Source organism: Mchenga conophoros, linkage group LG12 (genome assembly GCF_057382185.1).
Source record: "Mchenga conophoros isolate Kocher_MC1m ecotype Shallow Benthic linkage group LG12, M_conophoros_male_GT1.1, whole genome shotgun sequence".
Lineage (NCBI taxonomy): Eukaryota > Metazoa > Chordata > Actinopteri > Cichliformes > Cichlidae > Mchenga > Mchenga conophoros.
The window spans coordinates 3,175,478-3,191,590 of record NC_140537.1 but is presented as its reverse complement, the minus strand read 5'-3'; the positions used below and the strand labels follow the sequence as shown (position 1 = coordinate 3,191,590).

Genomic DNA, 16,113 nt, shown 5'->3' with positions numbered 1-16,113 from the left:
ATTGTCTGTGTTTTACTGTTTTATTATTATTTGTTTTCTATGTATTATTATTTATTATTATTAGTTTTCTCATTATTAGAAAAATAATCAATGAATAGCTACCTTACCGTGGCAGGAGGGTTTGTGTGTCTCGGGGATCTAAGGGATGTTGCTGACAGGCTTTTGTCCCTTCTGAGAGAATAAGCTGGCCAAAGCAGGTGATAGAAGCCACTGACATCTAGACAAGTTTCTTTACCATGTATGAAAGTTTTTTGGGTTAATACCCTATGTTGCCGCTAGAGGTCCCCTGTTTCTGTTTTCTGTATGGTAGGTTTATGTAAAGGTATTTAAGGTGGACGCACTCAATGGGCGTCAGGTGTGTTGTTAGTCGGAAGAAGACAAACAGTTTGTGACCGCTGCGCTGTTATGTTAAAATAGATAAACATGAACAAGATAAGTACTACTGTATTTCTAAACATTTTGCTCTTACAGTTTTTTACGTACTGCCGAGTGACTGTCTGCTGCTCCTCAAATACATTTCATTGCAATGTTGACCCTGTGCTAACTTGCATATGACAAATAAAACTGAAACTGAACTGGAGTTATTGGGCTGTTTAATGAATGCATGCCAATGTTCTTGATATTTATTTAAAATCACCTCTGTTAATTCTTGATATTTATAATTGAGTGGTCTGTATATAATAGTGCTATTTCTTACATGTGTAAAATCTGTAACATAATGTATTGTTTGGAGTTTAGTCTGTTACTGTTGCTATTTTCACAATTTCTTCTTGGAGCAACTGTAACCTACATAATTTCCTTAGGGATTAATAAAGTATTCTGATTATGATTCTGATTGTTTCAGGATGACCTGCCATGGTCCAATCACACATCTGCTTACTTGTATCTTTTGCACCCCATGACTTTGAACTTTTCCTGTCCATCTTCCATTGGTTTTAATGTTGCACTCCAGTATGAACACCCATCCCCCAACCCGAGGATCACCACAACATAACCTAACAGACCTACACCTTAGTTCACAGATTCACTTTGTCTAGGGTTTATTTCTGGGATTTCGCACAACCCAGGATTCAAATCATGAGTAGATAATGGGCTTGGATTTACAACATTATGAATGAAATGTGCTCTATTTGGAAGCAGCCGGTCCCCTTTCGACAGGTTGTGTGTGAGATTTTAAATCATCAAACTGTAAATTATAAATTTTAAATTGTTATTGATCCCTTTACTCCTGGTCCTAAAGTGTATATTTATTTTCTTACTCTTCTTATTTTTATTGTTTGTTTACTTGCACTGCTGTAACTGGATCCTCGTCTCGTCTCTCTATATACTGGACTGCATGTTGCGGAGATGACAATAAAGTTTACTTTGACTTCAGCAGTGAGCATGCGCACCGAGGGCTCTCGCGCTCACTTTTCGCGTATAGAATTTCGAAAAACGTCGGTTCAAATTACAAGTCTGTATCATGATGTCTGGTGTTTTCGTGTTTTTTGGTTTGTTTTTATTTTGTTTTATTTTGCGAGTTGGTTATTAGACGCTGCTCCAGCCAGCCAGAGAATCCCCCGCAGCCCCGCCCTCTCCTCCCTGTGCCGCAAGCAGCAGGCGCACCTCGCAAACGGAGGGCGCCCTTACTCCCAGCAAATGGGCGATAGAAAACCGATCGGTGCCTGTACCATTCCCCATATGCGCTGGCATGACGTCGGGGCAGCATGAGTACGAGCATTTTTTTTTTTTTTGCCGATGCCCGTGATGCCGCTCCCCACCACGATGCCGCCCCGGGCAACCGCCCGTGTCGCCCGTATCTAAAACCGCTACTGATGATGGTTGTGTTGACAAATTTGTCCAAATCTGAAGCTAACAAAGTACATTTAAGCTAAATACAGTTCACATAGGTTTCAATTTAAATACAAAATATTGTTTCAGTTTTTATTTAACCTCAAGTTTAGTTTTAAATTGCAGTTAACTGCATTTTCGCACTTGAATTTTTATTTCAGTTTTAGACCAAATATATTTCTTCATATTTGAGCAGTGCTGACAGATACCCGAACATTCAGCTGCACTTAATATTAGTCCAACTGAAGATCATAATTTACCACTTCACCACCCACTCTGGTCAGTGAACCAACATCACTGAGAGACTAAAAGTCACAATCTTGATGCAAAGTATTTATGGTTTGGGTGAGGAAGACCAGTGCGTGGCTCATGAACAGCGAACAGTAGGAGGTCGATAAAGCAGCGATAAGAGCCGTCGATGTTATTCGATCCATTTGCAGTGGGACAACGACGTGCACACTATCCCCGGTGGGATCAAGCACATGGAGGAAAAGGCTGAGGTAAGAAAAGTCCACCCAGTGTCTTGCAGAGATGAGCAAAAAACATCAGGGCTACCGGTGTTCTGACAAAACGTCCTACACACCGGGAGCAGCTACCTCTGCTTACCACAAACACACGTCTCCGTTGCGTTGTGCCTATCAGTACCCACACAGCGGATATATGTGCGCAATACATCGCTGTGCTGTCTGGGAAATCAACAAGCGGTTAACTTTTGGAGGAAGTGAATTACCGACGGTTACGCAGAGAAGAAAGCAGCGATGCCTGAGTCAACCGAGCACGTGGAAGAGGCAAATACGTCTCCTATGTGTCCCCCCAACGAGGACATTGAGGACGAGGACGTTAAGAGCGCAAAAACCAGAGCAAAACGAAAACGCCTGGCCAAAGTTCTCCGCGTATTAGTAGCAGTTGGCTTATTTGTAGTTGGTCTAATTGTAGGTGCTCTAGTAGCTGGTCTACTAGCTGATTATTATGGGTATTGGAAGGGTAGAAGTGAGTGTAAGGACACCAGTGCTAATTGCCCTTTCTCAAAAGCTGCTGTGGCCGCAGACTCCTGGAATTGTTCAGAGATTGGACGGTGAGTAACATTTTAAACTTCGGACACATTTTCGTTTTTCGCATTACACATAAAATTATGCACTGTTCCAAATGCAAACTGTTAGGTATTTTAGTACCATGGGAGCATTTACTGGATATTGTTTTATAGTGACATTATACAGGAAAACTCTGTCATTCAACAAGGTTGAAATACCACAGAGATCACTCCCTCAGCTACATTAGTTTCTTAATCTTTTAAACGCCTGTTGAAGGCCAAATGGTTTGTTTCAGATTTCACTAATGAAAGAACTCTTCGTTTTGTGCCTTGAAAATATGTCGCTGAGATAATCACAATTGTAGCTGAACTAATAAACTACACAAAGGATGCTTCTTCACCCAAGGGCAGGAAGACGCTCCCTTATCTTGGTCTGTACTGGTTTAAACTGATAATCTGCTGTCTCATGAATTTTACCCTCTATATAAACTGTTGTACTTGTGAATAAAGTTGAGTCACTTTGGGAAGACAATCTAAAGCAGTCTCTGTTTTCTTGTTCTCCCAAGCTGCTCCCGAGCTGCTCGTACTAACACGCTGAATGGCATGCTTGAATATTACTTGAGAATATATTTGACTGTGTTACAGACTAAGGGACATTCTCTGCTGATAGACGTCCACGCCTCGGAGGAAGCCGATCCACGGATTAGGCCTTGGAAACCGTTTCCTTCACAAACTTTAGCGCTAAAACGTCTTTGAAAACTGCATGACAGCGTCTCATCATGGAAGTGTGCGGTTATGTCCCCCCCCCCCTTTTTTTTTTAAATAAAAGTCAAAATTCGGTGTGATCTGTATAAAATCTTCATGCCATTTCCCTACTAAATGATTTATTGGTCAAAACGGAGAAAAAGCCGTATTACGTAGAAACTATGATTCTTACAGATGTGGTGTGTATTGTCAACAGACAGTACAGTATAGAGATTAAAAATATCATGCCTCGGATCCCATCATTCACTTCAAAGATCCGGACCTAAGATCTGTTTCGTTCCTAAGTGACAAATTACTATTGTTACTGACATCGTCTGTAATGACAACATAGAGGGGAATAATATTCCAGTATCACGGTAAAGCACGTAATAGATGGTCCAACATGTGGATATCACCCTTTGCCTCTCCTAAGCATTAAATTTAAACGCATACTTAGGTTGCAGTAAGCTGCAGTACCAACAGTGATATTTTATTTCAAGCAAACATGAAAAGAAATGTTTAAAGAGATGGGGGTGGCTGTAGCTCAGGTAGAGCGGGTCACCTACTAACTGGAAGGTTTTTGGTTTGATATATATATATATATATATATCAAACCAAAAACCAATCTTGACCAATCTTCTTCAGATAGATTTATTCCCTCTCCTTGGACACAATATCTGTATTACAGTGAGGTCTTAATTGGAGACATTTAAAGAAGTAACCCCTCTCCAGGTTTTAACTGTCTGACATTTGTTGAAAGGTAACCAGGCCTTTTTCAGATGATGCTTTCCAATATGCGGAAATGCCAAAGTTGCACCAATATTTAAACCTACTATCAGTTTTAACAGGGCTGATTTCTGTGTCATATGCTCGCAAGCGTAGTATTCTTGCATCACTTTCAAACATTTTCTTTCTAAGTTCCTGGAACCAGATGCTCAGTGGTACTTTTATGCAGTTGGATACTTTGTTTTAAAAGTGACTGCAATAATGGTTTATCCCCGCGAATAGCCGGGAGCGGGACATGAACTTCAGCCTGATCTATTTCTCTGAACTGTTTCAGGAACATTCTTCAGAAAGGCGGCTCTGCAGTAGATGCTGCCATTGCTGCGCTGTTGTGCACCTCCATCATCAACCCACAGTGCGCGGGCATCGGAGGCGGGGTCATATTCACTGTGATGGACAGCTCTGGTAACAAGACACCCTTGCTCCTCTTAGCTCAACCCCGCTGGGGTTTAACATAATAATATGTCATCTTTTCAAAGGTAAAGTGAAAATCATCAACTCCAGAGAGACTGTCCCCAGAAATGTGAACTCTGACCTGCTTAAGTTGTGTCGTAAAACCACAGAGTGGACCATGGAGTGGCTGGAAGGTGGGTTGTTTTTCTGCCATAATGCTAATATTTATAATGGTTTAGTCTAATCTGCTCTTGGACTCACCTTTATGACACAGCCTCATTCCTCATTCCTCAAGAAAGAGAAACTGGGATAATAAAAAAGAAAAGAAAAAAAGAGATAAAGCAAACCACTACAGAGGGTTTGGCTGTCGGCAGTTATTCAAGACAATGAGTCGGTGTCGTATATGACACTATCAGAATAATCTAGCATAAATTAAAACCATGAAACACATGCTCCTTAGTTTCAGAAGAAACCAGAGAGATTGAAGTAGTTTCTTTCTCCAAACAGGTCTTAACGGGTCTTTTTCCAGACTGGTCTTAACAAGTCTTTCTCCAAATTATGCACAAGATGTAACACAAAAGTTCTAAAGGTGTAGCCAGTTATTTGCAGAGGTATTTTTTACATTCTGCACCTTAGTCTGTAAGACAAACTCAAGATGTGAAGGATCATACCTACTTTTTATCATCTGGGATAGGGCTCTTGTCACCAAAGAAGCGAAGGAAAGAGACAGCATGACAGGTATCCGCCTCCTCACCTCTAACCTCATCTCCTGAAATAAAGTCAGGGCTCTAACACACTAAGGAATGCATAGCCATTATTATTTAATTACTGTAAGCAGATTAGACACGGAGCGCTTCCAACTCCAGGCAGTCAACGAAAAACCAGCTAAACAACAACAGCTGGTTATAAGCTAACATTAAAGCAGGCTTGAGTTTCCTGTTTATGAAAGTGGGACAAACTGGGACAAAACAGTTGGACAAAAGAACAAAACACTAAAGACAGGACCCTCAGATGAGACAGAGACGGACTGGACACAAAGAAAGTCCTGGGTCCTTTTTGTCATATCTTTCATTTCATGGTGCATCCGATGTGTTTTTTTTTTCTTGGTCAAAGGTTTGAACTGCAGGCAGGTCATTTTAACACCCAGGTACTTCTACTGTGAAACCATGCTATTGTAATAGATACAGTATGCACGGTCTTGCTGATGTCAACTCGATGGGAGCGTAAGTTGTTCTAAGACCTGTGTACACCTTTCAGCACTGATGGTGCATTGCCAGATGTGCAAGCAGCCAATTCCATAGGCAGTAATGTAATCACCTTTAAATGTTTTGAATTGAGTGGTGATAACAAGCTGCAAAAACAGCAGCACTTGTTAAAGCCCTTTACTGTTTAGCCCAGAGGATGCAGGATCCACATTTTCTAACAAACAAACAAACAAACAAACAAACAAACAAACAAACAAACAAACAAACAAACAAACAAACAAACAAACAAACAAACAAACAAACAAACAAACAAACAAACAAACAAACAGATTTGTCAGACATTAGAACAGTTCTCCACTTTGCCTCAGTCCTTTTTAAGTGAGCTTTAGCCCAGAGAAGACAGCTGCATTTCTGGATCATGTTCATGTATGACTTTCTTTTTTGCATGATAGAGAATTTAAATTTGTGGATGGCACACTGAACCATGAAAAACTAAGTACATGCTTACTGTTGTGGCGAGGTGGTCAGGGGGTGTTATGATTAAAATGCAACAGCGCCACCTAGGGGAATTTCAACCCTAGGAAATATAAAGAGAGTGTGTTTTCAGACTAAACAAAAGAATTACATAGGCTTGAAGAGACATTGCTGAGGCAAATTGGTTCCAGTATTAAAATGCCTTTATTAAATACATTTGTTAAAAGACAAAAAAAGGGTTAATAAGCAATTGCAGCCCAGAGCACAATGAAAGTTGACTGTGGCACGGCCTCAATAGTGTCCTCAAGTGTCCTATTATTTTACATTTCCACCAAATTATGTGTGTGTGTTTTAACAACAAAGAGAAATATAAAATTAATGATTTCTAAACTCAAAATAACCTGTAACCACACAGCTCTTTACATACTTTAGAATTTAGTCTGTGCAATACTACAAATTTTTGGATTCAAAGATTCAAGAAAGTGTTTATTTTCATGTGTACAGAAGGAATAGCATTTCTATGTGCAAAATGAACTTAGTGTGCAAATTGTCCTTATATGCAAATTGCAGTTGAGGTAGGTCAGCTGTTCAGGTGTCCGACAGCAGTGGAAGAAGGAGTTAGTGAGTCGAGATGTTCTGGATTTCACACTCCTAAACCTTCGTCTCGAGGGCAGAAGTGTGAACAGTCCATGTTGAGGGTGTGTGGGGTCTCTAAGGATGGAGGCAGCTCTCCTCTGGACTCTGCGATGGTAGATGCTCTGCAGAGAGGGCAGCGGGGTCCTGGTGATCTTCTCCGCAGTTGTTATCACTCTCTGCAGGCGCTTGTGGTCCATAGCAGTAGTGCTGCCGTACCATGCAGTGATGCAGCTGGTCAGTGTGCTCTCCACGGTGCAGCTATAGAAGCTGCTGAGGATCTTGGCTAACATCCCAAATTTCCTCAGCCTCCTCAGGAGGCTTCTTGACCAGCTGTGTGGTGTTCAGTGTCCAGGTGAGGTCTTCACTGATGTGAATGCCCAGGTACCTAAAGCTGCTCATCTCCTTTGTTTTTCAGTGTTGAGGGTGAGGTTATTGTCCTCACATCATGACACCAGACCGGCCACCTCTCTCCTATAAGCCGCTTCGTCCCCTCCAGTGATGCGACCGATCACTGCAGTGTCATCTGTGAACTTCAAAATGATGTTGTCTTTGTTGGAGGCGACACAGTCGTGGGTGTACAGGGTGTAGAGGGTGGGGCTGAGGACGCAAACTTGTGGGACGCCAGTGTTTGTGGTAATGCTGACTGAAGTCCTGTTGCCGATCCTGACAGAGGCCTGCCAGTCAAAAAGTCCTGTAGCCAGTCACAGAGGGTGGGGTGCAGGCCGAGTGTAGACAGTTTGTGGATGAGTTTGTGAGGGATGACTGTGTTGAAGGCGGAGCTATAGTCAGCAAAGAGTACCCTGATGTAGGAGTCATTATTTTCCAGGTGGGAGAGTGAATAGTGAAGGGCAGCAGCGATGGCGTCTGACGTGGACCTGTTGGCCGGTAGGCATACTGCAGGGGGTCCAGAGTGTCTGGAATATTGCTCTTAATGTGTCCTTGGGCAAGACACTTCACCCTACTGGTGGTAGTCAGAGGGCCCGGTGGCGCCAGTGTCCGGCAGCCTCGCCTCTGTCAGTGCGCCCCAGGGTGGATGTGGCTACAATGTAGCTGCCATCACCAGTGTGTGAATGTGTGGATGACTGGTTGTGTAAAGCGCTTTGGGGTCCTTAGGGACTAGAAAAGCGCTATACAAATACAGGTCATTTACCATTTAATGTAGGCCAGCACCACTCTCTCAAAACACTTTGCAATGATTGGAGTGAGTGCAACTGGTCTGTAGTCATTTAGGCAGGTGGCTGGGCTTTTCTTGGGGAGATGGATGATAGTTGTGGTCTTGAAGCATGTGGGAACTATGCTCCGACTGAGGGAAAGGTTAAAGATGGAGGTGAGAACATCAGCCAGCTCGTTAGCACATGCTCTAAGGGCCCGTCCAGGGATGTTGTCTGGTCCTGCTGCCTTGCGGTGGTTGATCTTCCTCAGGACCTTGTGCACTTGGTCTATTGAGACCGCTGGCGGGGGAGAGGGTCGGGTAATCTGGGGGTTCTGGAAGGTCTTGGAGGTCTAGAGGTTCTGGGAGATATGGGAGGTGTGGAGGATCTGGGAGGTCTGGGGGGTCTCAAAGCAGGTGTAAAGCGGGTTGAGATCCTCCAGCAGACCACCTGTGGAGCTGATGGTGTTGGTGGTGGCCCTATATTCTGTGATGTGCCTTGCCACATCCGCCTGGGGTCAGCAGAAGAATAGAAGTACTGCCTCTTAGCTGCTGTAATGGCTTTCCTCAGTGTGTACTTCACAGCTTTGTACTCCATCTCATTGCCTGATCTGAATGCAAGAGAGCGAGTACGCAGCATGTGTCGTACCTGACCGTTGATTCAGGACTTCTGGTTGGGGAACTTTCTGATTTGTGTAGACAGCTTGCCAGGATGCTGTCCATCTTTCCCATTTTCTGGTCCCCAGGACAAATCTTAACTTTCCTCACAAGTCCATCTTTATCAGTCATTGTTTCTAATTTGGCTAATCTTCACTCGTTCTGTGGCAGATTATCTGTCTGTGGAGGTTAAGCTGGAAATCTTGTGAGATCTTGTGAGGCCAGAGACACAGGCTGCTGTGGATGCACATGTCCCTGTCCCTTATGTTGCTGTCAGCAGAGTACAAAAGACCTTCCTGCATTACTTCCTGATTGTCTATAGTGTGTTGACTTTGACCTATGGGATGGACAGCAATACGAGGAGTATTTATTATAGCAGTTCACTTGTATTTTTTTTTTTTAGGTATCGGGCAGCTAGTGATCTCCATCGATGTCGGTCAGCAGCGACTGCTTCAGCTTCGTCCCAGGCAATGTCGACAGTTCTCAGGTCGTCCATAAATGTTCGACGCCATGTGGTCTTTGGTCGGCCTTGCTTTCGCTTGCCAGTTCGTGGACGCCATGTCATGGCAATCTTAGCTGGGCGATGAGGGGGTAGTTCACTTGTGGCGGACATAAAATAAATAAATAAAGAAAATAGAAATTAAAATATGTGTGAGGTAAATGGATCAAGAAAAGAAAGGGGGCTCCAGACACCATTTATTTATAGGGTCCAGAGTTCTGTGCTACACTCCTGCACACAGGCTGCATAAACAGTAAGAAAAGTAAGTATAAGATGCTAAATGCTTCTTTAGGCCAGAAATAGTGTAAATATGTAAATGTAGTGAAATAAACTAAAAGTAAGTGTAGGATGCAAAATGTTATCTCTAACACAATCAGTTACAAACAGACACACATTTAAAAATTACAGTGTTTCCCTCTGAAATGGAGCAGAATAGAATAGATTATTTACAAAGCACCAAATTATAACAAATGTCATCTCAGATCATTAAAGGTCAGGACCTTACAGTTTACTCAAAACACGAGTAAATGTATGTGTGACTTTCCAGCCCTGACTACCCATTATCTGTCTAACCAGATAGCAGATGGATTGGGGTTCCTGGGGAAATTCGAGGTTATGAAGCGGCACACCGGCTTTATGGGAAGTTGCCGTGGGCCGACCTCTTTCAGCCAACCATCAAATTAGCCAGAGGAGGATTCCCTATTCCTTACTACCAAGGTCAACACATCCCACGCATTGGCAACACGTCACTACGGTATGAAATACACCAACAATGTGATTTCAAAAATACAAATGAATGTTTTAGGCGATCGTGGCTCAAGAGTTGGGCGTTCGTCTTGTAACCGGAAGGTTGCCGGTTCGAGCCCCAGCTCGGACAGTCTCGGTCGTTGTGTCCTTGGGTAAGACACTTCACCCGTCGCCTACTGGTGTTGGCCAGAGGGGCCGATGGCGCCAGTGTCTGGCAGCCTCGCCTCTGTCAGTCTGCCCCAGGGCGGCTGTGGCTACAATGTAGCTGCCTCCACCAGTGTGTGAATGTGAGAGTGAATGAATAGTGGTGTTGTAAAGCGCTTTGAGGGCCCCGAAAAGCGCTATATAAATGCAATCATTATTATTATTATTTCACTGTCTTTGTCTTTTAGCGAGTTATATTTAGATAAAAATGGGAACCTGCTTAAGACCGGGGATACTGTGAAATTTGAGAAACTGGCTGACACTTTGGAGACGATCGCAAACGAGGGACCAGATGTGTTTTACAACGGAACAATAGCAAAGAATTTAATCAGTGACATACAGAAAGCAGGTATTATCAGACGGGATTCATCCTGCTCTCTTTTCTGAACATTTTCTGTTCTAATTACAAATTAACAAATCGATTCGTTCTGTAAAAATCTACCATGATCACTGTGTGCTACACTCTGATCTGTCTGGATCCATTCAAAGTCTTGATTATGAAATGCATTGTGTTCATTTTTGCTCAACAAAATCATTTGTTTTAATGTTTTTGCTCAGGAGGAACACTCACACTGGAGGACTTGGCATCGTATCAAGCTAATGTGACTGATGCGTGGAATATTTCTCTGGGAGATTACCGGATGTACTTCCCTCCGCCTCCTTCAGGAGGAGCCATCCTCAGCTTCATCCTCAACACCATGAAAGGTTCCTGATTGTTGCTTCTAGCATGTGGAGATGATCCTTATCAATCTTTACAAATGTGATACACTAGAAATGGATGTTTTAAATAAAAAACAAACAATTATTTATATTTTCAGGATACAAAATGGAATCAGAACCTAACATGACTGATGAAAAGATTTTGTTTTATCACCGTTATATTGAAGCTTTAAAATTTGCCAATGGATTAAAGAAACATATCAGAGATCCAAACTTCAGCTCGGATAAAGTAAGTATCTGAAAATCCTACAGATTTGCACCTGCTTTGTTGCATATAGTATGATTATATTTAAGTGACTAAACGAGTAAATGTAGCAACACCACATCAGCCTCTGCTCTGCTTGAACCCTGTGCTCCACCCCGCCTGCAGCTCATCCACAAACCACATCCCACCACAGTCGGTTTATGCACATTGATAATGAGTTGAGGTCTGAAGTTTTTTGTAATATCTCTGAGCATTGCACAGTCGGACTTTGGGTTAATTTGCTGGGGTGAGCTTGCGACTTTGCAAGTCGCTGGTTGAAGATGCTTCTGCTGTGTCTGTCACCAGCAGCGTCAGTGATGCATCAATGATCAAAATTCTGTTAATATTTGGCTGTAAATTGTTAATTTTCTTGATATCAATGTATTTTCTGTAATGTGCTTATTTAATTATGGGTCTTAATTCTCTGTATTTCACACAGATGGCAAAGAATTTGACAGAGGATAGCTTTGCCAACCACATACGGAGCTTGATCAGCAGCGACAAGACTCACGATCCCCAGTATTACGGCAAAAACTCATATCTGGACAGCATCGGCACCACACATGTATCTGTGCTGGCTGAAGATGGATCTGCTGTGTCTGTCACCAGCAGCATCAACGATGAGTCAGTACCTGCATCATTCTGTTTCACTGTTAGAAACCAGCTGACTTTTCCACAACACAGTGTCACAGGGTTTAGACCTAGTTCATTTAATGTTTACTCTTTACAGATTTGGGTCCAATGTCCTCTCTTCAAGCACTGGAATCATCCTCAACAACCATCTAAATGACTTTTGTGGTCGAGCTCATAACATCTTTCATGGTAAGGGATCAGCAGGATTCCTTCTGAATTTAATATTTATTAACAAATATTCTGGACCTCAGTTCTGATTTGTATAGTGCTAATTCGCAGTTGTACTTCATCTTCATCTTTACTTCAACTAACGTGTTTAGCATGGTTAATATCAGCGATCCCCAACCTTTTTTGCGCCACGGACCGGTTTATGCCCGACAATATTTTCATGGACCGGCCTTTAAGGTGTCGCGGATAAATACAACAAAATAAAACTAGTACCGGTACCGAAAAAAAAATAATTTATTCATAACACACGTGAAAAGACCCAGGAAAACCGAGTTAACGGTAAAAACAATAACAAAATAACGCTGACAACCGATAAAAACCCTGAAAACTATACATTTCACACCTGAGCCTCAACTCTCGCGGCCCGGTACCAAACGACTCACGGACCGGTACCGGTCCAAGGCCCGGGGGTTGGGGACCGCTGGTTAATATAACATATACTTTATAAATATGCATGTTTGCACATGTTAGCATGTTGGGGGGGTAAATATAAGAAATTTGAAAGAAAAACAACAACACCTCAGGAAACTGCACACCATGAATTATTAATCTAAGAGTACCAAACAAAAGCACCATTGAGGAAATGAGCGCAGAAAATTGCATTTCATAATTCATTGTGATACCTTGTCATCTGACAATTGATGAAAACAATCAACAAAACTGCCAAACTGAAGCACATCATGTAAATTTGGATTAAAATGCCATTTTCCATTTAATGCCATAGCCTACTGAAATGTTTTGAATGTTCAAAAACAGGCACAGTTGAGCTCTGAGTGAACTTCTATAAACACAAATTACACGAGCTCTCTAAATCTGTCCTGTCTTCCTCACCTCACTCTTCAGCTGGTCACAGCAGATGACTGCCCCTCTGTGAGCCTGGTGCTGTTGGAGGTTTCTTGCTGTTAAAAGTGAGTTTTTCCTTCACACTGTCATTAAGTACCTGCTCACAAGGGGCTCGTCTTATTGTTCAGTTTTGTCTCTACTGAAGTGGGTTAACCTTATAATATAAATGTGCTGTTGTGATTTAACAGTATATGGATATTTATATTCATTTATACTGTATATAGATAGGGCAGCACGGTGGCGCGATGTTGCCTTATAGCAAGAAGGCCCTGAGTTCGATCCCACCTCCTGTGGGGAGCTTGCATGTTCTCCCCATGTTTGTGTGAGTTCTCTCTGAGTACTCTGGCTTCCTCCCACAGTCCAAAGACATGCAGTTAGTAGGGTTAGGCTAATTGGTGATTCTAAATTGCCCATTGTTGTGAATGTGAATGGTTGAGTGTCTCTCTGTGTTAGCTCTGCATCAGGCTAGCGACCTGACCAGGGTTTAACCTGCCTCTCACCCTATGATAGCTAGGATAGGCTCCACTGCCCCCGCAATCCAGGTATGAAAATACTGCAAGAAAATACAGTCACTGATTTGTGTATGAAACATTTGTATGAATGATTTATGCTCAAATATGTGTGTACAGACTGATTTCTGCTTTCTAGTTTCGCCGTTCAAGGTCTTTGTTGTATTTCTCAGGCGAGCGGCCTCCCTCCAATATGGCCCCTTCTGTGCTGAAGTCTCCGTCGAAGACGCTGGTGATTGGAGGGTCTGGTTCTGAAATGATTCCACCGGCTGTGGCCTCGGTATGTATGCATGGTACACACAAAGGTGCCGTTACATATTAAATAAAATAAATTCATGTGGACCGATGCTGGTCTTTGCTGTTAAAGGTTGCATCACAGTAAGAGGACTCTTCACCCTAATTTATCCTGTAATCATCACATTCTCACCTCATAGATTTATTTTTTCTCTCCAAGGCGCTCATGAACCACCTTTGGTTTGGAAAGAGTCTTAAGGAGGCAATTGATACTCTGGTTGTTCTTGTAGACTCTCAAAGTGAAGTAACACTTGAATCCAAGCTTGAAAAGGTAATTTATTCAGTGTATTTAAATGATAAATTAATAAGTTCTACAGGTTTTGTTCCATCTGAGTCTCTCTCCTCTTTGCCCTGCAGGATGTAGTTGATGGTCTTGAAGCTCTGGGACATAAAGTAGCAAAATTCTACAACACAGTTAACGCTGTGGAAAAAGCGGGCAACTGTATCTCTGCATGGTCTGATAAAAGGAAAAATGGTGAAGCAGCTGGTTACTGAGACCAAGACTCTGTGATGTCAGTTATACAGCATGGCTTTAAGGTTATGATAGCAGAGCTGGACATGGCATATTATGTTTAAGTGGAAGCTAGCGAGCTAACTTCCTGCTAACTTCTAACTCTGTTGAATTTAATAAATTCTGTTTTCATGGATGCCTGGAAGTTAAACTTAATTGTTACACCTGGTAGAGCAGAACACTGATCATCTTATTAAAGATGAAAGAATTTAGACAGTTTGTAACTCTCAGTGATGCCACAGTGATCGTTTGACTGTGGGACCCAGAAACGGTTAATGACGTCAAACTTAAAGACCTGATAACTATTTCAAACTGTTTACAGAACACCAATAGGAAAGGATGGTTTTGTTTCTTGTTTTTTTATAATTTTTGTGCTTTTGAGTGTTTGCCTTAGAAAATGCAGTTTTTACTGTTTCTTCCCTCAGTAAACATAAACAACGATTCAGGAAAAAACATTACATATATTTTTTATCATGACTCTAGTTTTACGTGGCCTATCAACACAACATACACTTTTAACACAAAAGTGAAGACTCAGGGTTGTCTTGGGTTGTTGCTATGTCATCTTAAATTGGTCATGTGATTGGTTTATCATGGCTATTTTTCCTCAGCAAATCAGCAGCACTTGTGCGATTGTTTCACCCTGGAGACCGCTTCGACTGTCTGAGTGTTGAAAATATTATTTAAATCCCAAATTTAATGCAAAATAGTGCAAAGACAGCATGATAGAATTTTTTTGAGAAATTGATATATCGGCCTTGATTTTATACAGTCAATATGATCTATTATATTCTTTTATCATAGAATATATAAAAACAAGGACACCGCTTTCAGGTTGAAATGTGAAGCCTGTGTCTGTTTCTTCAACCTGCATCAGGCCAGCAGGAAGAGACTGACCGCAGAAATCTTTGGTTATATGAAAGATTGTTGGAAAAAGAGCTACAATTCACATTTTCAAGTCTCATCAAATTCATGTTTACTTTGTAAATTTTAGCCCACTGGATTGTCCAGAAGTGAGAGAAAGTAAGGTCCACTTTAGGACAGCCCTAAGTTATCTATCAATTGATTTGTAGCTTAAACAAATAAACAAAACCAAAAAAGTTTGGAGTCCTACAACAGCAGTGCAGTTACTGTTACAGGCATGTCAGCATTAACAAAACTAGATCTCACAGACTGTTCGAGCCAAACAGAAAGGTCAGGTTTTTATCTGAATATTATACACCACATTTAAATGCTTTTCAATATTAGGTTTTTTTCTTCAGTTTGCATATTAAGATTCTTTGCTCAGTTCATCCTGTTATTGTTTTGCTGTTATAAAGTGTGGGTAATTCTGCTGATGTGCTCAGGGTTAAAGTTAATCAGACAAACAGTTTGTGAAGCAACAGTTTTCTTTTTATAGTTGTTTAATGTGTTTTATTGACAGGAATAGATAACCCGGACTTGAACTGAAAATGTTTTATTTTGCCAGTTTTGTGTACAATAAATTCCTTTCTTCAGTGTTTAATGTCTGCCTAGTTTTCATTATTGGATTTCATCCAGGCTGCCTTTTGGAAATCACGAGTCAGAAACTTTATGTTCTGCGGAGATGACAGAAGCTTATAGAAAACAATTGCTTTCAAAACACACAGGTCACGTAATTCTGACAAAATCTGAAGTTTTGGTGCACTTCACCCCAGTTCCAACAGGTGGCGCACCTGCGGCTTCAAGGTTCTGCCAGGCGCCAGAATTCACATTTTTATCAACTGGAGTGATTTGTAATAATTTAATCATTACTGCTTT

At 41.7% G+C, this 16,113-nt stretch overlaps 1 protein-coding gene across 2 annotated transcripts; it reads left to right on the top strand.

Moving 5' to 3' along the window:
- The first annotated feature begins 2,151 nt into the window (after positions 1-2,151).
- Positions 2,152-15,833, top strand: LOC146561892 (glutathione hydrolase 5 proenzyme-like). 2 transcript variants are annotated; one of them, XM_085293307.1, is made up of 13 exons: positions 2,152-2,905; positions 4,665-4,792; positions 4,867-4,974; positions 9,306-9,389; positions 9,978-10,155; positions 10,541-10,701; positions 10,911-11,057; positions 11,171-11,301; positions 11,756-11,940; positions 12,047-12,138; positions 13,703-13,809; positions 13,984-14,094; positions 14,181-15,833. In XM_085293307.1, exons 1-13 carry the CDS (start codon positions 2,589-2,591, stop codon positions 14,316-14,318), a joined length of 1,887 nt encoding a protein of 628 aa, XP_085149433.1. In that variant the 5' UTR covers positions 2,152-2,588; the 3' UTR covers positions 14,319-15,833. The 2 variants fall into 2 exon arrangements, with proteins under 2 accessions (XP_085149433.1, XP_085149434.1); XM_085293308.1 differs by lacking the exon at positions 9,306-9,389 and having other exon boundaries at positions 2,153-2,905.
- Positions 15,834-16,113: the final 280 nt, after the last annotated feature.

Excerpts from the sequence above, each read along its gene's own strand:
- LOC146561892 (XM_085293307.1), top strand. The coding sequence starts at position 2,589 with ATGCCTGAGTCAACCGAGCACGTGGAAGAGGCAAATACGTCTCCTATG. Across the intron at positions 10,156-10,540 it reads ATTGGCAACACGTCACTACG|CGAGTTATATTTAGATAAAA; the intron begins GTATGAAATACA and ends TTTGTCTTTTAG. Across the intron at positions 11,302-11,755 it reads CAAACTTCAGCTCGGATAAA|ATGGCAAAGAATTTGACAGA; the intron begins GTAAGTATCTGA and ends TATTTCACACAG.